The sequence below is a fragment of the Vipera berus genome (genome assembly GCF_964194415.1).
Source record: "Vipera berus genome assembly, chromosome: 5".
Classification (NCBI taxonomy): domain Eukaryota; kingdom Metazoa; phylum Chordata; class Lepidosauria; order Squamata; family Viperidae; genus Vipera; species Vipera berus.
In genome coordinates, this window is record NC_138207.1 from 73,582,595 (window position 1) to 73,610,323 (window position 27,729).

Genomic DNA, 27,729 nt, shown 5'->3' on the forward strand with positions numbered 1-27,729 from the left:
AAAGACATTGAAGAATGTGTTTCTGGATGTTATTTGTGTCAGCGTTCTAGACCTGAGCTGCCACACACTCACACTTATAAGTGGGAATTGGCCAGGAATCCTTGGTCTAGGATTCATATTGATTTTGCTGGACCGTTTCAAGGTTTAACCTTCCTAGTTGTGGTGGACAGTTTCTCTAGGTGGCTAGAGGTAGTGCCTGTCAGTTCAATGACATCTGGTAGAACAATACAGGTCTTAAGGGGCCTCTTTGCCACTCATGGGTTACCTGATGTGATTGTATCGGATAATGGGCCACAATTCACCTCTGTTGAATTTCAGGACTTCCTCAGGGCCAACTCGATTAGGCATGCAACATCAGCACCCTTCCACCCGTCCACCAATGGCTTGGCTGAACGCAACGTGAGAACCACCAAAGACGCCTTGAGGCGAATCATCCGTGGCGATTGGCACCAAAGACTGGCAGACTTTTTGCTGACCCAGCATACAACCCCTTGCACGGCGACTGGGAAAAGCCCGGCAGAAATGAGGTGGGGCAAACGGCTAACCACCAAACTGGACAGGTTACATCCTGACAAACTACCCTCAAGTGCTGAACCGGACATTCCAAACAGATCATTCAAAATTGGAGACTTAGTCTGGGCAAGAAACTATGGACAGGGGGACAAATGGGTCCCGGGGGTGGTCACTGACATAATGGGGCCGTTGTCTTACACCATTGAGGGGGAAGGGAATAGAATAAGTAAAAGACACATAGATCAGCTAAGGAAGAGAGTTATTGGAAGTATGCCAGTTGATGGGGGTCAAAGCGTACATGGGGGGAACACTGCATCTTGGTGTAATCATAACAACCTGCCGGTTAGTGTGGAAGCGGAAATTCAAACAGGTGTGTCCACAGCTAACCCACAACACAGCCAAATTGACTGGGAGCTGTCCTCTTTGAGCAGGCCTGCAATAGCTGAGCATCAACATCAAACACAACAACAATCACAGCCAGTTAGTAGAGAAGCGTCAGAGCCTGTAATTCAAGAGTCCAGACCCATAACTATAAGCCAGCCTAGCAGACAGTCAGTTAGTAATGACTTAAGTAACCAAACCAATAGATATCCATCTAGGGTCCATAGGCCACCCAAATACTTGAGAGATTACGTCAATAAATAACATCAACTGGGGGGGAAGGGGTGTTATGTCAGTAGCTTGTTGCAAATATGTAAGTAGCTGGTTGCAAAGAAGGTTCCTAGAAGCGGGAGATTCTGGTGCAACTATTGGTTAAAGTTGTAAAAGCGGGAAAACCCGGACTGGTGATTGGATACAGTTTAAACAGCTCTAGTATAAAAGCCAGAGTTATTGCGACAGTTGACAGTTGACTTATGTGTATTGAATAAACCATTTTTGCTGTTAACCTCTCTGAGTCATTCGTCTACCTGAACCAAACACAAGATGTGATCAAAATTTGGGGGCTTGGCAACTGGCATGTATTTATGACAGTTGCACAGATGGGGGTGGTGATTTCTGAATCCACAACTTTTCATTAAAGAATGCAGGCAACTGAGCTTTCATTTGAAAGCATGCAGAATATTGACTACGGGAAGACTTTTAACGTCACTGATCGTTCTGCACAAATTTACTTTAAATTAACATGGTTGCATAATTTCAGCATTGCATTGTTGGTCTCTGTATGTCTCTAAAACCTTAACCACATAAGAATTGGGGGGGAGTAAAATACATTTTATTTCAGATTTATAAATTTTGTAGTTTAAAATTTCTGCACACCCTTCCTGCCATCTTTTCCTGATGTCTAGTAATCTTAGTAATCTGAGCAAAACTTGTTGGGGTTTTAAAAGGATTAGTTTGCTTATTGTGGCTGAAATGAAACACAGCCTGAGTTAAACTGAGTCTGATATTTACCACAAACGTATTGGCAAGAATGTGAACTCATAATCCTGGTGGAGGTTCTTGAAGAAATTTCTGGTTTCAGAGTTCTCATTTTAAAACCAGGTTTGCCGAAGAACACAGAAATCAGGTCATAATTGTAATATGTAACCATTAACTCTAAACAAGGTAAAGATCAGTTACTATCATATCTTGTTTAATATGACTTCTCATTTCTCATCATGCTCTTAATGTCTGGTGTGGCTGTGGGTTCTCTGTGAACTGTGATTCAGACGGAAGATCCCTTACATACCTAACTTCTTTTCAATGTGTGCAGGCGGTCTAGGTTTCTTTCTAGGAAGCTGACTTTCTTTGCCTTTTTGAAAGTTTTGCTCAGCTTCTAGTATTATTTCCTAACTTATTGGCATTCCTTGAGCTTCTAAAAAATGTTTTATGGCTGAGACGACCATTTTAGATTCCCTGGCAGAGTTACCCGATTTGACACCGTATAGCTGATCCAATAGTTTGTTTTGCCTGGAAGATTTCTTTGGGTGTGTGGCTTTTAGCTTGGTCCCTAAAAATCTCCTTCAGGCAGGCCAGAAAAAGAAAAAAACCCATAAAAGTAAGCTGAATGCAACAAGGGAGGAGTGTTAAGAGATTAAGAGAAGTGTAGTACAGATAGTCCTTGACTTACAGCCACCATTCAGCCCAAAATGTCTGTTGTTCAGCAAGGCAGTTGCCCCATTTTACAACCTTTTTTGCCACAGTTGTTAAGCAAATTACTTCAGTTGTTAAGTGAATCATGAGGTCCGTAAGTGAATCTGGCTTCTCCCTTTGACTTTGCTTGTCAGGAGCAGGCTGGGAAGATTACAAATGGTGGTAACGCAGTGCATCTGTTATAAATACACACCAGTTGAACAGGCACCCGAATTTTGATCACCTGACCAGAGGGATGCTGCAACAGTTGTGTCATAAACAGTGGTGGGATTCAGCCGGTTCGCACCACTTCAGCAGAACCAGTAGCTAATTTTTTGTTGCCCAGGCCCAGAATGGACTTCTGGAAGCGGCATCCGCACAGAGAACCGGTTATTCACATATTTGAATCCTACCGCTGATCATAAATCACAATTTTCAGAGCCATCGTAACTTCAAATGGTCACTAAATGAATGTTTGTAAGTTGAGCACTACCGGTAAAACAAGAGATGGGGATCCAGACTGAACTGCTCTGGATAAATGCAGATTGAATAGGGATGGAAGTTACAAGTTCTCAAAAATTATGCTGGTTTTACTGTATAGAAAGAATGAGGATAAAAAAATATATATGAAGCAAGAGGGAGTAGATTAAGAGCACGTAAAAATGCAAGTAGAAAAATAGGGACCACTATGGTGGGAAGATAACAGCGTTCCGTGTGCCTTTGCCGTCTAGTCATGCCAGCCACATGACCACGGAGACGTCCTCGGACAAGCACTGGCTCTTCGGCTTTGAAACAGAGATGAGCACCGGCCCCTAGAGTCGGAAACGACTAGCACGTGCAGGGGAACCTTTACCTTTATACATACATACATACATACATTCATACATACATACATATATATATCAGATATAATTGATCAGAATCTTCTATGTCTACAAGAAGCTATTCATAATTTAACTTAACTTACAGCTTCTGACAATAGGAACTTACTAAACATATTTTAAATAATGGAAGCACAGTGATTCTTTATTGCTGAAACACAGATATATATATATATATATATATATATATATATATATATATATATATATATATATATATATATATAACTGTGAATAATATGAGCTGGGATATGAAAATGGCTTCATGATATTTTCTTTTCAGTTTGGAATAAGTATATTTTAAAGGCAGTAAATGAAAAGCCATATGTCAGCTTGTTGGGAAGCTTAGGGGAACCAGAAGTTCTGGCAGAATGGAAGCATTTCATTGGATTTCTGCCTTCCAGCTCAGAAAACATTCCAGCCTTGTACTCTGTTGGTTTGGAAGGAGGAACCTGGAGACGGGTAACTCTGTCCAGCTACTGCTGATTTGTAGCAACAAGCCAACATTTCACTACCCAGCTTCTCCGCTGTTTCACCTTAAAGCAACTTCTCCTTGTTGTAAGGATTTCCAGTGTTGGCAGCATGACTGTTCAAGAAAACCAGGCTGGTGTAATGCTTAGGGCATTGTTTCTCAACCCTGGCAACTTTAAGATCTGTGGACTTCAACTCCCAGAATCCCCCAGCCAGCCATACGTACAGTTTTTCATCCTTGCTGGCTGGGGGATTCTGGGAGTTGAAGTCCACAGATCTTAAAGTTGCCAAGATTGAGAAATACTGAGTTAAGGAATGGCACAAGTACTGTCTAATCCAGGCATAGGAACTCACTGAGAGATTTGGGATTAAGCCTAGTCAATTTCTGTCAGCCCAACCAAAGGGTTTTGAAGGACAGAAGGATTACTGAATTGGTCAGCTGAAGGAAAGGCAGGATGTAGTTTAACAAATATACAGGTAAAGAAATTCAATTCCTTTTGATTTAGCAAAGACTTTGCTCAAAACTTCCCAATTGGATAGTCGTACTTCCCCTCCTATACATTCAGATGGACTAAGGCCAGAAGCGAATGGAAAATTGGAAATCTGCCCTTGGCGTAGATATTACACATTTTTGTTCTTGGGTTGTGTTCCGGGCAAAAGAGGTTTAACTGAAATGCAGAGAGAAGCAAGTCTATTTCTCTAAGGAATAAAGTAGTCTATCTAACTCTTTTTATTTCTAATGGATGTTTCAAGACATAGTGCTACTGGGTGGAGATGGGGGGGAGAGAGAAAGTAACCGAGATGTGCTTGCCAAAATTTTGCTCTTCAAAAAGCAGACATTCATAAGGAGAGGTGGCAGCCTAAATGTTAATAGGATTTGCAGAACTTACATGACTGCATATTTCTGGTTGCCAGGTTACAGTGACTACCTAGCTGTCACAGAGAGAGAAGCTAAAATGCAGGCGGGGGGGGGGAAATCAAATATAGCATATTCAGGATATAAAATTCATATTCAGTTCCAAGGTTCCTGTATTAGATGCTCAGGTGTTCTGTTATTCTAAGGTTACCTGTCAGTTGGTTCTGATGATGTCCATTGGCTGGCCTTAACCCACCACACCAAAAGAGGCTGATCAGACTAGTTTTTGCTTATTGGTCTTCTGTGGGAATCCTGCACAGCTTGCCTTTCCACAAAACAAAAACTCCACAACTCTTTTCCCCTAATCACTGGGTTACCCACCAACACCTTCTTTCTTAATAATTACAAATAAATGCACAGAAAGCAGGAATGCATCACTATTGAGTCTTGGAAGAATCTTGCTTCCAAGAATGCTTCTGGGCCCCAGATGTTACCTGAAGGCATTGGTAGAATTAGTTGCTAGAGTTCAAAATCTTGCTTGGAACTACATGCCAGCTCAAAAGAGATGATGTGGAATATTCTTCCTAGTAGCAGAGTACAATGGCTAAATCCACCATGGCAATCATTCTGTAAGTGTGCTTATGACATGCTTTCAAAATTCCAAATTTGCTAGTGATCTAAAAACATTGGGATCTCCTGTCCTAATCCATGCAGAGATTCCTGCGGTAGACTTCAACTCAGTCTAGAAGTGATTCCTGCGCATATACATCTTGAGCCTCTGCAGCTACTGTATATCTGAAACTACTAACCAAAGAAGAGAATGTAAGCATTTGAACTGGTTACTGAAAAGGTATTAGTGCAAGAAATGTCAACTTCTATCACAATTGGCATTATGCAAAAAAATCTCCATCCCATCCTTAGATGGATTCAACAACTTCAGGCAACTGATTTTATATGTCATCGAAGTACAGCAAATAGCTAAACATTTTATCTCTCTACAGTATACTGTCTCTGTAGCTTCTCTTGGAAATGATTTCTTGTTAGGATGGAGGTAGAATGCTATTAATCCTATTCATCTAAACCCAAAAGTTGCCCTTGATGATGAGATGGGCAGGAAAGGAAAGGAAAGGAGGAAAGAAAGAAAGAGACAAAGAAAGAAAGAAAGAAAGAAAGAAAGAGAATGAAAGAAAGAAAGAGAGGGAAAGAGAGAGAGAGAGAGAGAGAGAGAGAGAGAGAGAAAGAAAGAAAGAAAGAGAAAGAAAGAAAGAAAGAAAGAAAGAAAGAAAGAAAGAAAGAAAGAAAGAAAGAAAGAAAGAAAGAAAGAAAGAAAGAAAGAAAGAAAGAAAGTCTGTCTTTGGCAGTCCTGATCAAAAGGGAGTTTTGTTAGGGAAGTGCTGGGCAACTTGCATCCTTTAGCCTAATTTAAAAATTGGAGGTTCACATCCCTTTCCATAATAGGTTTTATTCATGGATGTATTTCTATCTAGTCCTCAACGTATGACCACAATTGAGCCCCAAATTTCTGTTCCTAGGTGAAACATTTGTCAAGTGAGTTTTGCCCCATCTTACAACATTTTTTGCCAGTTGTTCAGTGAATTGGTGCAGTTGTTAAATTAGTAACACGGTTGTTAAGTGAATCTGGATTCCCCATTGACTCTGTCTGTCAAAAGGTTACAAAAGAAGAAACTGCAACTGTCACAAATCTGCGTCAGTTGTCAAGCGTCTGAATTTTAATCATGGGACCATTGGGATGCTGCAATGGTCATAAGCGTGAGAAATGATCATAAGTCACTTTTTTCAGTGCTGTTGAACAAACACTAAACGAACTGTTGTAAGTCAAGGACTGCCTGTATTCCTGTGGACGAAGTCATAGATCATTAACTCAGCTGCTTTTTCAGAGGAGCTAGTTCTCTTCTGAATTCCCAAGAATGCATAAGAATTTGTAAAAGATCCACAGTAAAGCCTCTGCCTGCAGTAGAATTCTGAGTGTAAGTGGACTTTCTGAAAACAACCAAATTTTTATCTTGTATCTGAAAAGCTGCTGGGGCAGAGAAATAGCCAGAGAATTCTTATTATAAAAACTTCTAGCCAAGTTTCAGTCAATTTGCTATAAACAAATCTATTCTAATTTGTTCCAGTTCCTGTCATATTATCCTGACTGCTCAGTTCACATCATTCTTCTGATTATATTTTTGATTTGAAGTACATTTTTATAAAATGACAATTGACTTGCATTTTTCTTATTTTTCTGTTATGTAGCCTGAAAGTCAACATATAATCTACCGTAACTGAATTATGTTGTTGTCTGTCATCTCCATATGAAGATTTCATCCCTTTATATAGCAGATAATGGTATTAGACAACCTAGCTTATAGTGAACTATACTATAGTTCACTCACTCCCTAATGTAAACTATAGAGCTTTGCAAAGTTTTAGAAAAGAGTTAGGTCATGAGAAAGGTCATATGAATTTTAAGGAGTGACTTTCTTTATTAAAATAAACTCTGAAGACAACCACTTTTCAATAATGTAAAGTGATAACTAAAACTGTAAGATTAAATTCTAAAGTTAGACAAGCTTTGGAGCATGTTCAGTTATATGGAAGATGAAAATTACAAATATAATTTCTTTGGGGTGAAGATATAATCTGGGGAAACAGCCATAATATGCTACTCAATGATCCATAAAACCCATTCTTGACTTTTCAACATCTGGATTTAAGACATTGGAACAGATCTTCAATCTGATTTATCTGGATGTTGGACATATCAATGTATGAACCCTCCTTGATTTGAGCTAGGACTTGTCTTTTATTTACAATAGGATGAGGAAACTGCTACAGTTATGAATGAACTGCAGAACATCAACTGTAATCAAATTTGTTTCAAGAAAATCAATCAGATACCTTTACATGGGTATTAATAGAAGATTTATGCAAATTGAAGCTGAAGATTTCCACCATTTTATCAGATTTCCAACAGCTTAAATAAGCCACTAAACATTGCCACAATTCATAAAATTGTACAACCAGATTAATACTAGAATAGAATTCTACTCAGCAGGAATGACAATACAAGATCAAACGTTATGCCCTACAACAAGAATAATAAATTGCAACATTAAGACTTGTGGCTAAACCTGATTGTGGAAGCCATCTCTTCAGCTTTGAAGTTCCAGGACAGAAAATATTAACATTCTGTTTTCTCAAGCATAAACACAGACATATTTAATAAAGATCAAGATTTGTGTGGATGTGTATTCTTACACATACTCATACACTTACTTAGGGATACTAAATGTGGAAAACTCATGTGGGAAAGAATATCTCATCATTAAAGTGACTATGAACTAAATAATTGACTCCTAATTCTATCAATCAAAAATGTATTCCATCTTTTTCTCCTTAATGAACCTCCTGATAAGAATAAAGAGAAAGGGGGAAGGTTAGAACTGGAAGAGGATGTTGTTTGAACCTCTACACATTCCATGAACAGAGGTAATAGACTTATTGAAGAAAAATCTTATTGTGGACAAGTCCAATTGATTTTTGAAATTGGTTCTTCCTATGTTTATTTGAGTTGTGTAGGTGTATAAAACTATTTTAATTTATGGCCAATTGCAGTGAGCTGTGGTCACATGGTTGCAATTTTCAGTATTTTTTGGCTACTTCCTGGTGTTTACCTCGGTTTCTGGCAAACAACAACAACAACCCACCCATTGATGGGATCACTTAACAATTGCTGTGTTCTCTTAACACTCGATTACAGGAAAGGTTGTAAAATCAGGTGCAGTCACATTGGGACTCTCTTAACAACTACAGTAATCATGACTTAAAACCATAAATCTTGGCTCAATTAGAGTTGTAAGTTGGGGATTACCTGCACATCTAGGAATGTCTGTTTTTACCTTGAGCTGGGAATGAGATGAGGCCAATACTGTGCAATCGTGGGGAAAGGGTAGGACGGAGTTGTGGTAAACCACAAGTGTGGGATGTAGACTTGCTTCACAGAGCACATTAAGACGTGTTTGCCAGGTATGTGTGAATGTTGGCTAAAATGTGGTAGGCTAATTTGTGACTCGGTATGTCAAATGAACCTCACAGCCATTGTTTCTGTGGATACTTCCAGCAGGGCACCACTTTTCCATGGACACCTCCACACTATCAACGTGAGAACACACACCATACTGCAGTCTCCCCAAAGCAATATGAAGCAAATGGTTTTGACTGCCATTAAGAGAAACTCTAAGAACTGGGTGAGCCAACTAGTCCTTCCTTTCAATTGTGAGGAGGAGAGTGTAACCCACAGGGTTCAGTCAGTGGTAGCTTCTCCTGTCTACACCTTTACAGTAGTAGTTCAAGTTGTGGGAGAGATGCTAATCTACCGTAAGCTATTACCACTTTAGAGCAGCAACTTTGAGATGGATGGATTTCAACTCCCAGAATTTCTCAGCCACTTCGCTCTAGTCTACAGTACACTACAATATTGCCTGTAGCTGCTGAACCTTTATAAGAACCCGGGGTTCTGGGGAAGAAGAGATTTGAAACAAATGAAGCCATTGCTTTATTTTGCAATTTCAGGTACATGACAGCTGAGCCAGAAATAAATTGACAAGACAATGATGGCAGACCACAGATACATGGAGCTGGGTGCACACTTGAAGCTGTCCTAGCACAGGGGTAGGCAACCTTGGCTCTTTTATGACTCGTGGACTTCAACTCCCAGAATTCCTGAGCCAGCATGGGAGTTGAAGTCCACGAGTCATAAAAGTCAGTTGAATTCTGGGAGTTGAAGTCCACGAGTCATAAAAGAGCCAAGGTTGCCTACCCAAGAGCTCCTAAATAGTAATTTACTAGGAGAAATCGGCCTGGCATTGGAATAAGAAATGTTAAGTTTTTCAACAGCTTCCTTTCACTGTGACGCAACAGTTCTTTATGTGTCAAGATTCACAGTGAAGACATTGCAGGGAGCCTGAAATGGTTGAAAGGTAACAAATAAACCGCCCAGAGCTTCAAAACATTATGGCTCTTTCCTTGCTTTCTAGCTTACACTGGGCACTCTGTAAACAGGTTTCCAAAAGACGCAGCCCAGATTCAGCTTGCCTCGAAGCCCAACGATTGCGCATTAAGGGAGGACTTAAGGACGGGAAGGAGACGAAAAAGCATTTTGCTGGCTGGCTGGGTTTGAACGTCGTCGTTTGCAGAGACGCTCGACCGGATAAAAGGCCGACTGTTTGTGTGGCCCCCGAGGTGCCCGTTGGTTTTGCGGCGGTACCAGCCAGCCTGTGCAATGAAATCGCAGGCCTCAACACCTACGCCAACTGGGTTTTTATAACACCCTCCCCCGCACACACACACACACACACGCCGCCCTTTGGATGTTTTCCCTCGCTTTCTTTCCTCAGCGCACACTGGCTGCTTCCCTCCGGCCGTCGCCTGGCAGATGCAAAGCCCGATTTTCCCCCAGGGGAAATTGGCGCGGGGTGGAGAGATCCTCCTCCCTGCCTGCTTGCCTTCTCCTCCTCCCACGGAGCCCCCCTCGCCCGCCCACGCAGCCAAGCAGAAGGTGGTCCTATTTTGGGCCGCGAGAAGAGGGCCTCCCCTAAGAATAGTGAAAGCCGTGCCTCGGCTCCGCGGCGTGCGTCACACTTTGCAACCTCTAGCAGCAGCAGCAGCAGCAGCAGCAGCAGCACAGCGGTAGTCGCGCGCGCCTGTGTGTATGGGTTTCGCGGGGATGCGAGTCTCTCTCTTTCTTTTTCTTCCCCCCTTTTTTTTCTCTTTCGCCTCTCCAGCTAGTTGGATCCCCCCGTCCTCCTCCTCCTTCCCCGTTTTCCCGCAGGTCCCGCTCGCCCCGCACGGCTGCCTGGCGAATCCCCAAACAACCGACGGCTGAGCGGCTGGAGCCTTTCAGTCTCCCCGACAGCTTCCGAGCGGGGAAAGGAAGGGCAGAAGAAGAAGGGCTGGCGACGGGGGGGGAGAACGAGAGCCAGGGAGCCGGAGGAGGGATGAGGAGGGAAGCCGTCTCGCCCGGGTTCTCCACGCAGATCTTCCTCGGCTCGGTAAAAACGCCGAGGTTCCCGCCTGCCCTTTCATGATTTGGGCCGCGCTTCTTCCTCTCGCCCTCTTCCTTCCAACTGGCCGGAACCAGAGCGGATCCAAAGGATGGGCCGAGCCGACCGGCAACCCGTTGGAAGACCCGCGGCAGTTTTCCTGTGCCTTTTCTCCGCCCTGTTGCTGACCGAGGGGAGCAGACCGGGGAAGACCGCCTGCCCGGCTTCGTGCACTTGTACCAAAGATAACGCGCTCTGTGAGAACGCTCGGGCCATTCCGCGCAGCGTGTCTCCCGACGTTACCTCCCTGTAAGGGGCTGTAGGCAGTGGGGGTGGGGAGAGAGGAGAGGGGGCTTGTGGGTGGATCGGGCAGAGGGGTCTCGGGTGGGCGCTCCGGCCGGTCGGAGGGAAGACCCGCTGGGATCGCAAAGCAGCCGGCGGGATGGAGGGGGAGGAGCGGGGAGCGGGTCTTGGAAGGGCTGGAAGTTGGATCCCTCTGCGCGTTTCTCTTCATGCAACGCCGTCTGTTGCTCGGCGGCGTCGATCTTGCAACAGCCATTTCTCTCCCCCTCACACACACACGCGCGCTGGAAATTGTCACTCCTGTTGACAGGGGACAGTTAACCGGCCAGGGCTTGGTGACAAAACGACTCCCCGACGAGCTCGGACGCTGTTAACCTCTGCTTTGCTTTCTTTTCCCCTCTCTCTCCCCCCCCCCCACTCTCCCGTTTCCCTCTTCTTCCAGATCCTTTGTGAGATCTGCTTTCACGAAAATCCCAGAAAGGAGTTTCATCTTCTCGCCCAATCTGCAACTTCTGTGAGAACGGTTTATATGGTGATTGCTTGTTATGAAACGTGTATCTCTCTCTCTAAAAGCGCTCCGCTAACGGGCTTTAAGTACAGTACTTGTTTTATATGGAGGAGCTAGTGCAGAGCTGTTATATAACAAAAGGCACCTAGCATTTCCAGTGGAAGTAATGAAAGGTGTGTCATTCCTAGCAGATTATTATTACTGATATTTTCTTCACTGTCTTGATCTGTTCTTTTCGGTGCTTCAGTATCACCACCGCTCTTAGCGGGAACGCCTATTTGGTAAATGTGAATTCTAGTTAGGGCAATGCCACCATGTTCCCGTGGTGTGCACCGCCCTACCGTGTACTGTCTTTTCTGAGGCTGGATAATCCAGTCGTCCTAAATCATTTGTCTACACTTTCAGAATTAGTGCTGCTGAACGTTTAAGAGTTGTGGCTGACTAAACAAACTTGCTTCTCTCAGAAATGAAACATGGATTTCAGTGGGGCAGTTTGATAGGCAAGCCTCATGCGGGTGATATGATGATGGATATGATGATGGATAGATTGTTCATAATTTGTGATTTGTGTGAGAATTGAAGCCTGTTGGCATCATTTGATCCTGAAGGAAAAGCCCAAGTTCTGTGGAAAAATGTGGTCCATAAATTAAGATATATATGATTCAGAAACCTGTCAAGGAATACAACTTCTTTTTTAAGAAGAATCTTAAATATGCAGGCTCACACACCGTGGACTATGTGAATTAGCCAAGAGCATAATTTTGCTTTAGCGTTAAGCATTATGCCTGACTGATCATTATCCACCTCTGCTGCTGATACTCTGTCAGTGAGGTGATGTCCTTTTCTTTCTTACCTTATATATATAAGTTTAATTATATATATATATATATATATATATATATATATATGTATGTATGTATGTATGTATGTATGTGTATATATATATATATGTATGTATGTATGTATGTATGTATATATATATATATATATATATATATATATATATATATATATATATATATATATATATATATATATATATATATATATATATATATATATATATATATATATATATATATATATATATATATATATATATACTGGGAGCTGATCAGACAGAATGTGCTCAGCTGGGGTTTCAATCCCAAACAAACGAGTAAATATAGTTACCATGGGAACGATACAGTTTTTTCCCCCCAGATCTTTTTCAGAATAAAAAAAAAACATAATCAGGAATAGGGCAAGAATTGCACCTTATCGCACTGGGAAGAAAAAAAGATAATGAAAAAAGATATTTTTTTCCATAAAGGGGAAGGCCTATGGTGGCTATTTAGTCATGAGTATGCCAGTGTGCCGTCTCAGCAGGCTTTGTCATGACCTTTTTATAGATGGAAATGGTACATTTTAATGTGAGTAAATCATAAATCATACCTTTGATATATAGATGTACAATTTGGGTCCAGAATCTCATTGGCAATGAGAAATGCAGATTGCTTGGTATTTATGATCTGTAACTATTGATTATAGGGCATTTCAGGATACTGATTTTCTCATCTTGTTTTGGTATAGATGATGCCACATTATTTCTGATTCATATTCTGCCTGTTCAGTGCAAAATAGCTCTCCTTTGTGATTTTTTGGAAAGTAAGATAGTTATTGAAGGAGAGGTGGGCTTTTGAAGCCATTTGCATTTGTGCCTTGTGATTTTGATAATTTCTGCATTGGTGGAAGTAGTGTTCCCACTTCCCAAGAATAATTTTTTTAAGTAAAGCATGTTCAGAATATGGAAACTGTGGTGGCAAGGCTAAAAGATAGAATGTAATTCCCAAGGAATATACAGTATAGATCAGGCTTCTTTGACTTGGCGTCTTCTAGCTTTCTTGAACTACAGCTCCCATCCTCATGTTGGCTGATAAAAGCTATAGTCCAAGATCTCAGGAGGACAATAGCTTGATGAAGTCATAACAGAAAAAGACAGGTAGAGCTGCTTTAAGGGAGGTGTCAGGAACGCAAACAAATGTGAGCAGAGTTAGCATTTGTACAGGTAGCCTTCGAGTTACAACCACAATTAAGCCCAAAATTTCTGTTGCTAAACGAGTCATTTGAGTTTTGCCCCATTTTACGACTTTTCTTGCCACAGTTGTTAAGTGAATCATTGCATTTGTTAAGTTACTAACATGGTGGTTGAGTGAATCTGGCTTCCCCATTGACTTTGCTTGTCAGAAGGTCACAAAAAGTGATCACATCACCCAGTGACACTGCAACTGTCATAAATACGAAGTAGTTGCCAGGCGTCTGAATTTTGATCCCGTGACTATGGGGATGCTGCAACGGTCGTAAGGGTGAAAAATGGTCATAAGTCACTTTTTTCAGTGCCGTCGTAACTTTGAATGGTTATTAAATGAACTGTTGTAAGTTGAGGACTACCTGTAGTATGTGCTTCCTGATTGAGTCTGAACTATTTTTGAAATAGTATGAAAAAGGGGAGAGGGTTTTCAAGAATCCCTAGGCTACAGAAACTGAGACTAGTCCTGAATACATCAAGAAGCATAATCTGGTTCACAATAAATCACAATTAAAAAGCAGGCACTCAAAAGGACAGGAGATTTGTAATGGAAATCTGCTGAACACACATTGAAGGGTTCAAAATTGGTGAGAAAGACCTCCAAAATCAGGAGCCGTATACATCTTGAAAATTAAAACTTTCAACGGGTATATTACAAGTGACCCTTAAATCACATTCTCCATAATATTCTTGTGATCATTTTGTTTTTATACTAGCTCTTGGACATCTGGATGATGGCCAGGACCAAATTTTCTTTCCTTTCAGTGTTGAAGAAAAAAAAAATGTAAGGCGTTAGTAAAATACTGTTCCAATATTAGAGATTAATACTTCAAGAAAATTTTAAAATAATAAAGCGCCTCTTTGCTACTTCTATTTTTATTGCTATGTTTTAAATCTAATTGCATTATGCACACTGATATATATATAAAATATATAAAATATAAATTTGGATTGCATGGATTGCAGACAAAGAATTAAAGGGAGACTGATATAGCTATTTCAAGCTATATTTGGGTCGATGAGGCGCTCAAAAACATATATATATATATATATATATATATATATATATATATATATATATATATATATATATATATATATATATATATATATATATATATATATATATATATATATATATGTATATCTTTGAAATTGCATTTTTCAGGATACAGTCAGAAATTCAGTCAGACTTTCAAAAATATGCATTTCATTCTGTTTTTAAAAACTACTGATTGCAATCTTAATTAAGTTGTAAAGACTTTTGTAAATTTACCTTGCTTACGTTAATTTATGCAGTAATTCTTTGCAGGATATTTTATTTAATATAAATTGATTAAACTTCCCTTAAGTAAAAAAGGAAATATCAGGGAGAAATAATGCTTAAGTTTAATATATAAAATTTAATTATCAAGAAGATAATAGCTGTAGTGGTGCAGAAAAGTATTAAAATATTACTCCATTGATCATGTAACTTGCACTGGTCCAGGGAGTTAAGTAGTATGTGTATTGCAAAAAGCCTTTTCAGGTGCAAATATCACATTGGTAGGAGCATTTGCTAAAAATAGAAATAATTATAACCCTCTGATCCAGTTGATGATTCCTTATGGGGTGAAGTTAGATACCTTTTCTGCTGTGTAGGGTTATACAGTATGTTATTGTTTAAATGTAATTAACTACATCTCTAATTTGGCCCGATCATATTTTTGGGAATTTTTCTATAGAATGTATGATATCATGACAGCGTATGAATTGGAGGGGATTATACTTTTCCATCTTAGACACTTAACAGAGGTGGGTTGTACATTGCTCAGTTATTCACAACTGGAGCAGCCTATAGACTAATGAAATAAATACAATGCAGTACATGTAAGCGTGTCCTTCTCATCTCCTTTCATGAGTATTAAAAGGTTAAAAAGAAAGAAAGAATTCTGCTAGTGCCTCAGGATTATTTTTTTCTCTCATTTAAATTCTGTGTTTGGTGTGGAGAGGAACGTCCTAAAACCTAAGTGGGTAGCAAAGGTTTAACCTCAAAGAACCAGATAGGGGAAAGCAGGGAGCAAATTCTGTCAAGAGTTGCAAACAAATGGAGGACCATGGTATGACCTCCTTGATGACTTCTAGTGGTGATCTGGATTTCTGCAGCTCAAAATAGCAATCCTAAAATCTATATCCCACATATAGGATATCTACATAGAAGTCAGAAGACTCTGAGTTTCGTGCCCCTTTAGAGATAAAAGCCAACTGGGTAACTCAGGGCAGGTCAACCTCTCTCAGTCCAGCCCATCTCACAGAGACAATGCTGGCTCCCTCCGCCAAAAAATAGAGATGAGCACCATGATTGGATAGAGAAATCTTTAAACCTCCCCCCTCACAACTCTCTTTCATACACACACAGATATAGACATAGATATATAGCTGATGTTCATCAAAAACACATTTGTGGTTCATTTAAGGATTAAAAAAAATCCCACGCCATTTTGTGTGTTTCATGTGGGCCTAAATATGTTCCTTTTGTTGGAATGAATAGCAATGCTTGCTCTTGCAAAAGTTCCACACGCAGTTGAGAATAGTGTTGGCACTCTCAAATGGGAGCTATTATGTAAATTGCAGCAATTTGCGTTGAACTTCAAGAGTTAGAGGAAAGGATAATTTTGAAACGATATTTCTGATTGCACTGCATTTATTTCTTACAAAGGCAAACTCTAGAACTTCAAAGGAGACATTGTGGAGTTGTAGGAAACTACTCAGAAATGCCAGTTCTTTAAATTATTGCATATTTAGTCAATATCATGAAACGGTTTCATATATATTATATATATTTATGTCTTGAAGCTCTAGATCAGCTAGAAAATGTAGTTCTAACACATCTTGGAGAGTGTAAGGTTGGAGAAAGCTAATCTAGACTGTGTATGTCTATGTCATTTTGTTAGGACATACGCAAAGCAGGAACTATAATTTTCATCTCTAAAAATAAGCACTGAAAAATCTATGTATGTCTAAGACCATGTCACATTATTTTTTGTCTAATATTTCTTTGTACAGATTATTTACTGCAAACACATTTGACACCATTAGTAGCGATGCTTTCGTGGGCCTTCCTCATCTAGAATATTTGTGAGTTGAAATATTTATGGTCCAAGATTTTTTGAGTGAGTCGAATGCCTGACATGGAAACAGCTTTGACCAGTTGCATTTATAACCCCATTACAGGTTTATAGAAAACAACAACATCAAATCACTTTCCAACACTTCTTTTCGCGGGCTGAAGTCCTTAATTCACTTGTAAGTATGTTTGTTTGTTTGATTGTTTTAAATGTAATGGCCATCCAACTCCACTTTACAAAACCAGGGAAAACAAAAGAATATCTAAAAGCATGAAATTACATAGGCACCCAGACTAAAATAATCTAATAGGCAGCAAAATCAACAAAACAAAGCAGGCACCGTTGAATAAATAATAAACTTCAACCCCAGGCCTTGGACCAATCCAGGTTTTCAAAACTTTCCAGAAGCTCAGGAGTGAGGATATTGTCCTTATTTCTCAGGGATGCTGCAAAAGAGAGGGCACACTTGCTTGGTTGTGCAAGGTGGCAGTGTTTACTGGAGAGGACCTGGAGAGCACCTTCTCTGCTGAAACATACTAGGTGGGCAGAAATATTGGAGATAAGCAGTCTCAGGTATCTGGGCCCTATCTCATAGAGTATTTCATAGATAATAACCAGCAACTTGAATTGTACTTGAAAGCCAACTGGCGGTCAATGAAGCCTCCATAACAGTGGTGACACAGGAACACCAAGAGGCATCTGTTACTGCTCGCACTGCTGCATTCTGAACCAGCTGTAGCTTCCAAGTGGTCTTCAACGGCAGCCCCATGTAGAGTGCATTGTAACAATCCAATTGTGAGATACCAGGCCATGAATGATTGGCTAAAGGGCCTCCTGATTGAGGAAGGGGTGAACTGATGCACAAGATGAACCCATGCAAAGTCTCTCCTGGTCCCAGCTGACATCTGCTCTCTGAGCAGTAGCTATGAGTCCAGAAGGACCCCCCAAGTTGCATACCAGTCTTGACTGAGGAAGTGCAACCTCATCCAAAACCAAAGATGCTGACATCCTCAACAGCCACAGCAAAGATTGAGCTGAAATCTGTTTGGTCCCATTTAGACTGTAACAGCCTCCAGATACTGAGTCAATACATTGATAGCCCGTTGGCTTGAGATGTGAAGTAAGGTATCAGCATACTGGTGATACTGCACTCTGAAGTGGATATCCTTGCCCAGTGGTTTCATTTAGATGGTGAACAGGGATGGGGACAGCATCTAGTTGTGCAGTGAGAAACTTCTTCACTCATTCTCCTTCCAGCTGACCTGCTATCTCAGCACCATTAGCAATGGGAAGCTCTTAAGTTCTGAGCAGTGACCCAGAAGTGACTCTGCGGCTTCTCTCTTTGCTCTAGGGCAGGGGTAGGCAATCTTGGTTCTTTTATGACTCATGGACTTCAACTCCCAGAATTCCTGAGCATAGCTGGGCATAGTCCACAAGTCATAAAAGAGCCAAGGTTGCCTACCCCTGCTTTCTAGTGAATCTGCCCCAAAGTCCTACCTAATATTGACTCAGCAGATTCCTTTGATCAGATGAATGACAGGAGAAGAGGGGGGCCTTTTTACAATTATATATAGATCCACTGAATGCTCAGGAATTGCAAATATATTACCCACCAATCCAAGGAACCATAAACCTAGCTTTGCACATGGGCAGTTGTGGTTGGGGTTTTTGAACACCCAAGTATTCACCAGCAGTTGAGGTCAACTCCAGAGACTTTTTACTATTACCTTCTTGATTCGAAAAAGTCAAGATGATGGCCACAAGCTCTTTTAAATTGTGGAACTATTACTGGTATGGTATTTGGCTAATAAAGGGCTTAGGAAAAAACCCCAAGTCCTTGGAACTGGCCTGTGGACAGACCTTCAGTAATAAGTTGGAACTGAATCAATGTAATACAGGCATCTATTTTGCGTAATAAATAGTTTAGTCATCTTTTCTTCCCATTTAAGAATATGAATAATAAACAGCATAATGACAGCAAATATATTACTGCTATTATTTTCTTGGAATGGTATGATGGTATGGAAATCTCCTATGCTAGCGGAAGGGCATCCGTGGGTGGAAAACAATTTTGAGTGTGATCACAGATGTCAATGAGACAAGTCATGGCTACATTTATTTATTTTTATTTTTATTTTAATTCCATTTATATCCCGCCCTTCTCCGAAGACTCAGGGCGGCTTACAAGCTTAGCAGTAGCCTTCATTCTATGTATATACCTGCTTATTAGGGCTTTCATACACCCCCCAAGCGGCATTATTACAAAGTCAGCTTAATTGCCCCCAACAATCTGGGTCCTCATTTTACCTACCTCGGAAGGATGGAAGGCTGAGTCAACCTTGAGCCTGGTGGGACTCGAACCTGCACTAATTGCAGGCAGCTGGTGTTACTTAAGGAGGCATTAGCACACTGCTCCATCAAGGCTCTACATAGCTATTGCAACTGATATTCTTTGAGCAATATTTCTCAACACTGAAAAACATGCTGGCTGAGGAATTCTGGGAGCTGAAATCAACACATCTTAAAGTTGTCGAGGTTCTACTGTTCTAGAGGTGGAACTGCTATTAAGGTAGAATTTGAGGACAGAGGATGCCTCAAATACCCTGAAATCTTTTTCATTGTTAACAGTTACAGTAAAAACAATAAAATAGAGCACTGATGATATTACCTAGTTTGGCTGATGAAACATCTGCAAGAAAGCAAGAAAGCTCAGAGAGCACCAAGGATCCCTCATTTCAATCTTGAGCTACATATATTCTCCTTTATTGGTAAAAACACAAGGATTGTGGTTAAGAATTTGGCAGCAGAGAGCTGGAAAAGCTTAGAACAATAGGGAGTGTGGATGGAATATTTTAACAGGAATTGTGCCTTCAACTGGTGCAAAGTGCGGCGGCACGGACACTCTTGGGAGCCTCCCGATACTCCCATATCACACCTCTCCTCCGTGCGCTGCACTGGCTTCCGGTTGCCTTCCGTGTGAAGTTCAAGGTGCTAACAATGACATTCAAAGCCCTACATGGCATGGGTCCGGACTACCTACGGGAGCACCTTCTGCCGATGTCAGCACCCCACCGTCCTGTGCGCTCCCACAGAGAGGGCCTCCTCAGGGTGCCACCGCTCAAGGAATGTCGGCTAATGGCCCCCAGGGGGAGAGCATTCTCAGTGGGTGCGCCAGCCCTCTGGAACACCTTACCAACCGAAATCCGGATGGCCCCTGACCTCCGTACCTTCCGTCGCGACTTAAAAACTTTCCTATTCCAGCAGGCTGGCCTGGCATGATAACGTTAATTGGGGTCCCAGTTTGTGTTATTAGTGTTTCTTATTATTTTATTGTTCGGTCTGTATACCTTCCTTCCTCTGTACACCGCCCCGAGTCCCTCGGGAGAAGGGCGGTTTATAAAAACTAATAAATAAATAAATAAATAAATAAATAATAAAGAGTTCCATATTACAATAATATTAGCATTACTAGTATTGCTAATATATCTGATTATAATAGTGAATCATATTGTAGCAATGCATGTGTTATTATTTGCCATCCTAGTAATTCATTAAACTGGAAAGAAAGAATGCAAGATTAATCTAACCCTAATTATATATATATTTTTACAGGAGTCTTGCAAACAATAACCTCCAAACGCTCCCTAAAGACATATTCAAAGGATTGGATTCACTAACAAATGTGTAAGATACATTTTTAATATTCCCATTATGAATGAAAAGAAAAAAAAAGCTCATCAGTACTTATTATGGAACAACTGCTCGTACAATGGGCCTGAAGTTATCTGCTTTATACCCACCAAGACCATTATCATCAATTATTTCATTCATCTCATAGATTTTTTTCTATTTAGGAGCATTCCCCATGGCAGTTTTCTGCAAGCTGCCAGCTTGCAAATGAGTGTGCCAGATTGCAGAATGGTGCCGCAGAATATCTAAAACAAGTTTGTCCCCTACAGTAATGGGTTTTTGTGGCAACTTTTACTAAATAGGCAGATTTTCTTAAAATTATATCTCTGCATTTTTTTATAATTGTCAAATTACCCTGCAATAGTGGGAGAAAGAGAAAACTACTTCATATGCTTGGAAAGTACACATCAGCTTTCCTAGAAATGGGAATGGAATGAATTTCTTAGCCGTGTCTACTGAGAGAGGATTAGCTGTTCTCTGTGAGCTAATTTAGCCACAGTCATTCCCACCGGCAAGAAAGCCGGCTGCTTTAAACAATTTGCTCTGCAGCAGGGGTCTGGCTGAGGAATTCTGGGAGTTGAAGTCCACAAGCCTTAAAGTTGCCAAGTTTGAAGACCCCTGCTGCTGCAGTGAAATCAGGGAAACAAAACTCTACCAGGGAGTCCCTCCTATTTGCTTCCTGGACATTGAGAGGCATGGAACATACTGCAGACTGTTGGAAGAATTTGCATTTGAAAATTTGAAAATTCTTATGGGAAGTCACATATCCATTTTTCTTACCATTTTTCATGGCACTAATGTGCCTTCAGTTCATATCATGCCTACCTGTGAATGAAGCAGACTTTAACTGGCTCTGGACTGTTAATGAATACTAAGTATATTTTCTCTCTTAGAATAAGGCCAAGGTGAAATAAACATTTGTGGTCCCACCTGAGGCATGAAACCAGCTGGGTAACCTTGGGCCAGTCTTTCTCACCCCTAGGAAGGAGGCAAGGGTAAATCACTTCCAAAACCTTACTGAGAAAACGGCAAGGTTTAGTCCACTAAAATCACCTTAGGATTTTATTTTCCCTTGGATACTGTTAGAATAAGAGGGAAAATATTCTAAATATACCAAACAGCCGAGGGCCAATTAAGTGTGCTTTGTTCACAGTTAGGCAAGACATGGAGCGAAGGCCTATTTGTGCGGTGAATAATTGCAAGTAGGGAATGGCCTCTTGGCACCTCATTTTCTCTTTCTGGCACCTGCTTCTCTCTTTTGCAAGGAAATTAGGCCAAGAGCTGCCATCTGGCTCTAAGGCAGCAATTTGTCCATCTAACCTTTTATGGTTGCGTATGGGGCCTTTGAGTTAGTATTGACTCCTGATAACTCGCTGAACGAATCTCTGCAGTTTTTGTGGCAAGGTTTTTTGGAAGTGGTTTGCCATTTCCTTCTTCCTAGGGCTTTGGCCTAAAGTTACCAAGCTGGCTTCGTGGCTAAGGCAGGACTAGAACTCATAGTCTCCTGGATTCTAGCCTGGTACCTTAACCTCTAGACTAGGGGTAGGCAACCTTGGCTCTTTTATGACTTGTGGACTTCAACTTCATGCTGGCTCAGGAATTCTGGGAGTTGAAGTCCACAAGTCATAAAAGAGCCATGTTGCCTACCCCTGCTTTAGACCAAACTGGCTCTCCTTATGCAAAACTATACTTCCCTTTTATGTATATATTTTCGAATAGAGTAGAAATGGAATGGAATAGAAATAGAATAGAATAGAATAGAATAGAATAGAATAGAATAGAATAGAATAGAATAGAATAGAATAGGGAATGGGAATGGGAATGGGAATGGGAATGGGAATAGAAATAATAGAAATAGAAATAGAAATACTGTAGAAATAGAAATCTTCTAGTCCAGGGCTTTTCAACCGTTGGTACATGTACCACCAGTGGTACTTTGGCATGTGTTACATGGAACTTCCTAGACAAGTGTAGTGGGGGAGGGGAAATGAGCTGAAGTGACCCAAGCCTGAGGGAGAAGCAGCTGGAGCTGCAAGGCTGTTGGGGCCCTGCAGAAGCCCCAGGATCGCTACAGGCCTCTAGCTGATTGGTTCCAGCTGATTGGCACTTCCGGAAGCAGCGCGAAGCTAGAGGTGAACTGAAGAAAAAAGGGGGGGGAGAAGAGGAGAGGATAGAAAAGGAGGTGGTTTTGGCGGGAAAGGGGGGAAAAAGACAACAGGGAAAGAGAGGGAGACGGAGAAGAAGCTGTGGGAGGAGAGCTCAGCAGGCAGGGAGGAAAAAGAGATGGAAGAAGCAGCAGCTGTTGCTGGAAGTCATCAAATTTTTGACACCTTGCTGCCTAGGCACTGGTGGTACTCAAATATTGTCATGTCCTAAAAGTGGTTCAATCTGTGAAAAGGTTGAAAAGCCCTGTTCTAGTCCAACCCCCTGCTCAGGCAGGAAACCCTATACAATTGCCAGCCCTATACTTCTATTTCATGCAAATGCAACTACATGAGAAGAATATCAAAGGATAAAGTTACGTCCATCCACCCCAAATAGATTAATGATTACAAGAAATGTTCAAAATGAGGCAGACACCCCCACAATAAAGTGACCCGGTGTTCCAGCAGAAAACAGGCTGAAATGTATTCAATAAAAGAAAACTACGCGGAGAACAGGCATTTTCCCTAGCATCTGGAAACATATTTGTGTTTGCACAAAGTCTGTCTTATCAAGATCTAGATAACATCTGAGAAGAATAAAATGAGCTAGGTTTATTAATGGGAAGGACATGTACCAAAGTATCATCTATCTAAATCAGTTGGGTTTAATTTCCTGAACTTGGCTCTTCTTATTTTAGTGTGAAAGAGCAACCGCAACGTTGGAAGATATTTTTGCTTTTAAAAGGACATTGATAAAATTGATATTATTTACATGACATCTAGAATAATGAGCTGGAATGTCACATAGAAAGTTGTTTTAAATTCGTTTCCTGTATACCTAAAATGAATTTTTAACAAAAAAGAAAGTTTTGCCTTTTGGACACCACAGCAATTATTTAAGAAAAGATTAGTTGCAATTGCTTTTCTGTTGGAGATACATTTTGGATGAAATATTAATTCATATAATTTGTATTATTGTCGTATTTGATCTGAAATATACATAGCTGTTCTTAGGACTCTGGAACAGACATTATATGTAAAATACATGTTGCTTCTAGGCTATAATTCTGGTCTTCAGAATTTAGCAAGACATCAAAAATTATGGACTTTATGGTATAGGGACTGGCTAAAAAATGCTAAGACAAGATGGAAAAAAGATATCTACAACTGATATGGGGCAGTGGGTTGTTGACAGTCCTTATTGGTCAACTTATGAATTACTGTAGTTGCTGTTGATTGGTTGGTCAGTTTGAGAAAGAGGCAAGGAAAAGACTTTGGGGTACCTGTGTTCAAAGTTTTTAGAGTTCTGTTGGAATATTATTTTCCAGACCTTTTTCTTTTCTGTTTTTAATCTGAATATATTTTAGTAAAGGTAAAGTTATATTAATAATATTGTATTCTTCTTCTTTAATAATTAGTTTCTAAAATCAATTAAAAGAGGTAATTTTACATTTGCATAGAAGAAAGCAAGCTTAAAGCTTTTTTGCTATATCAAAGGATTTTATATCTTTCCAGATCCAATTTAAGCCTGAAAGAATTACTCAACTAGAATAAGAGAAAAAGCAGAGCCTCCAGAGGCAACATTCTCCATATACAATCCAGGCAAAAGGATCTGCAAAATTGGATGTTTTTTTGTCAAAATAACAAAAACAGCATTGCATTGTCATTCTACAATCTCCGCCCCTTTTGTACATGGATATAACACCATAATTCACATACAAAAGGGGGAGATCTTGCAGTATGATGATATGATGCTGTTTTCATCTTAGTTCCCCCTTGACCCACACTGTGCCTCTCCATCCAGAAATATAATAAAAGGATGCTTAATTCAGTGTAAGATTTTTTTACCTCCCTCCCTTCTCTCTCTTAGGAAATATAATATACATTTGCTTTTTTAGACACCTAGGTTGTTTTTTAAAAAAACAAAAACAAAACAGGCTTGGTTTCTTCCTTAGAACGCATTCTTTCATGCAATAGTGATCTAAAAATATTATAAACTGATAACCTGTTTTTTAAAAAACAAACGGTAGTTTTTAAATTATAATATTTCAAAAACATTGTTTCTGTCCAGAGACCTGAGAGGAAATGCTTTCAAATGTGATTGCAAATTGAAATGGTTAATTGCATGGATAAGCAGAACAAATGCAACAGTGGAAGACATTTATTGTGAAAATCCACCAGAGTATAAGAAACGCAAAATCAATAGCCTCTCTCCTAGTGAATTTGATTGCATCATTACACGTAAGTCTTCAATATGTTTTCTATTTGTTGCATTAAGTTTTATTCTTCAAGGGCAATTGCCTTTTGGTTGAGCAAACGGTCTTCTACCGGGTTAATCTATTTATCTACCTAGGCTGAATATTGCCTGCCTTTTATTCGCAGCAGCTTTCAAGATCTCAGACTCTTCTCTGTTGTGTTGAGATTTTCCTCTCCATCCTTCTCTGTAGGAGAACAAACCCACACAATGGTTTCTCAAAGGTGCTTTTTCAAAAGTCAAATGGACTTTGTTTTTGCTTGAAGACATGTCGCTTCTCATTGTTTCAGAACTGAAGAAGCTTCTTGGATGAGAAGCGAAACGTCTTCAAGGAAAAACAAAATCCAGTTGCCTTTTAAGCACCTTTGGGACAACCATGACCTGGATGGCTGAGAATCTCCATAGACACCTACACAATGGTTGTGTGCCTGGTTCACCTATTGCCCTAAATCTTAATGAAATTCCATTGATTTTGGCTTAGCCTCTTGTGTGATTATCTGTAACTTACTTTCAGAAGCCTTCCATCCTTCCGAGGTAGGTAAAATGAGGACCCAGATTGTTGGGGGCAATTAAGCTGACTTTGTAATAATGCCGCTTGGGGTGTGTGTGAAAGCCCTAATAAGCAGGCATATACATAGAATGAAGGCTACTGCTAAGCTTGTAAGCCGCCCTGAGTCTTCGGAGAAGGGCGGGATATAAATGGAATTAAAAATAAATAAAATAAATAAATAGTGAAGCAAAGGATAGTTTAGTGTGTGAAATCAGCTGTACACTACAAATCCCTTACAATATAGAAGTTAATCAAGCAAAGCTGGGTAGGAAATCTCAACTACATGGGATGGTTTTACTACGTAGGGTCTAACTGGCCAAAACTGTTTTATTTGCCCTCATGCTTGGAGAAGATCAAGATTTCTCATTCCACAGTAACTCAAAGTGTCTTATTTGCAGTATTGGGCCCTCATTACATTTTATGAAAATCAGCTTGACTGCTATATTTATAATTTTCATCCCAGGGTGCTAGTAAGAAAGAAAAGGCCTGTTTAGTCTAGGGGGCGAGCTGCTAAATTAGAAGCTGGAAGGTCAAATGTTCTAGTCCTACTTTAGGCCTGGAACCCAGCTTGGTGACTTTGGGCCAGTCACTCTCTTTTTCTCTCTGCACTAGGACCAAGGCATTGGCAAGCCACTCCCAAAATTGTTGCCAAGGAAACTACAGAGATTTATCCTTGTAGTCAGCAGGAGTCAGATGTGACTTGATGAACCATAACAACCACAGTAGGAATTAGGCTAATTAGAATTGGCTATGATTCAAGCATGAGTGCTATTCTCTGTTAAGAAACATGTTCATCTTTTGTTGTTGTTGTTGTTGTTGTTGTTGTTGTTGTTGACTAAAGTCTAATAAGCAGGAGAAATAGATTTCTGAAATACCAGTGCCTTGAATAAGTGATCTACTTTTTACAATTAACATTCCAATGAGTAAATACCAACTTTTAGTATGTACTTTTTTCAGAATTTGTTGTATTTCGAAAGTTGCCATATCAGTCCCTGTCAGTGGACACTTTCTCATTCATGAATGATGAATATGTGGTTATCGCACAGCCTTTTATCGGAAAATGTATCTTTCTGCAATGGGACCATGTGGAAGGGACGTTCAGGAATTTTGATAACATCACAGGTATTAACAGTTGATTTCTCTGAACTCTGTGTTGCCTTATCATAATGCCAGTTGATGATACACTATATCAATCTTTGTGCAGGGACTTCGGTGGTTGTTTGTAAGCCGATCATTGTTGAGAATCGCTTATACATCATTGTTGCCCAGCTCTTCGGTGGCTCCCATATATACAAAAGAGACATTCATGCAAACAAATTTATCAAAATTCAGGATATTGAGATCCTTAAGATCAGAAAGCCTAATGACATTGAAACATTCACAATTGTAAAGGATGCATACTTTGCAATAGCAGATAGTTCAAAAGCTGGCATCACCACTGTCTACAAGTGGAATGGAAATGGATTTTATTCTGACCAATCTTTGCATGAATGGTACAGAGACACTGATGTGGAGTATCTTGAAATAGCCACCAAGCCTCACCTGATCATCTCAAGCAGTTCTCAACACCCAGTCCTATATCAGTGGAACAGGGGCACAAACAATTTCGCTGACCCAGTGGATATTCCAGATATGGAAGATGTTTACGCTGTCAAACACTTCAAAGTGAAAGAAGATGTTTATGTTTGTCTAACAAGATTCATTGGGGATTCCAAAGTAATGAAATGGACAGGATCCAAATTTCTGGATTTACAAAGAATGCCATCCAGGGGGTCCATGGTGTTCCAGCCACTTCAGATAAAGAGTTATCAGTATGCTATTCTTGGAAGCGATTATTCTTTCACTCAAGTCTATTTCTGGGATGCGGGAAAAGCCAAATTTGTCAAGTTTCAAGAATTAAATATTCAAGCGCCAAGATCCTTCACATATGTTTTTGTTGACAAACAAGATTTTCTCTTTGCATCAAGCTTTAAAGGAAATACCGTGATCTATAAGCACATCATAATTGACTTAAGTGCATGATACATACATATTTACACACACACACACACACACACACCAGGTATGGAGTCTGTTGTGAGACTTCTTCCATTAATTACAGAGACCTAACAAACTAAATGCATGACAATGATTCTCTTTACTTCCAGTCTGCGAAATGCCTTTAACAGCTGAGATTGTTGAAATAAAGTGCTACAACTAATATCTTCAACCATAAATGTCAAGTCTAGTGCTGTTTGAAATTGCCATTTTAAAAGAAGGACAAATTAAATCATTAACTATTATTT

General features: G+C 40.2%; 1 protein-coding gene across 1 annotated transcript; it reads left to right on the forward strand.

Annotated features, from left to right (window-relative positions):
- Positions 1–10,932: 10,932 nt before the first annotated feature.
- LGI1 (leucine rich glioma inactivated 1) lies at positions 10,933–27,466 on the forward strand (the record flags this gene model as incomplete). Its single annotated transcript, XM_081328322.1, has 8 exons — positions 10,933–11,129; positions 11,566–11,637; positions 16,745–16,816; positions 16,913–16,984; positions 20,419–20,490; positions 24,712–24,881; positions 26,402–26,566; positions 26,649–27,466. The coding sequence occupies 8 exons, from the start codon at positions 10,933–10,935 to the stop codon at positions 27,464–27,466; spliced, it is 1,638 nt and encodes a 545-aa protein (XP_081184448.1).
- Between the last annotated feature and the right edge of the window lie 263 nt (positions 27,467–27,729).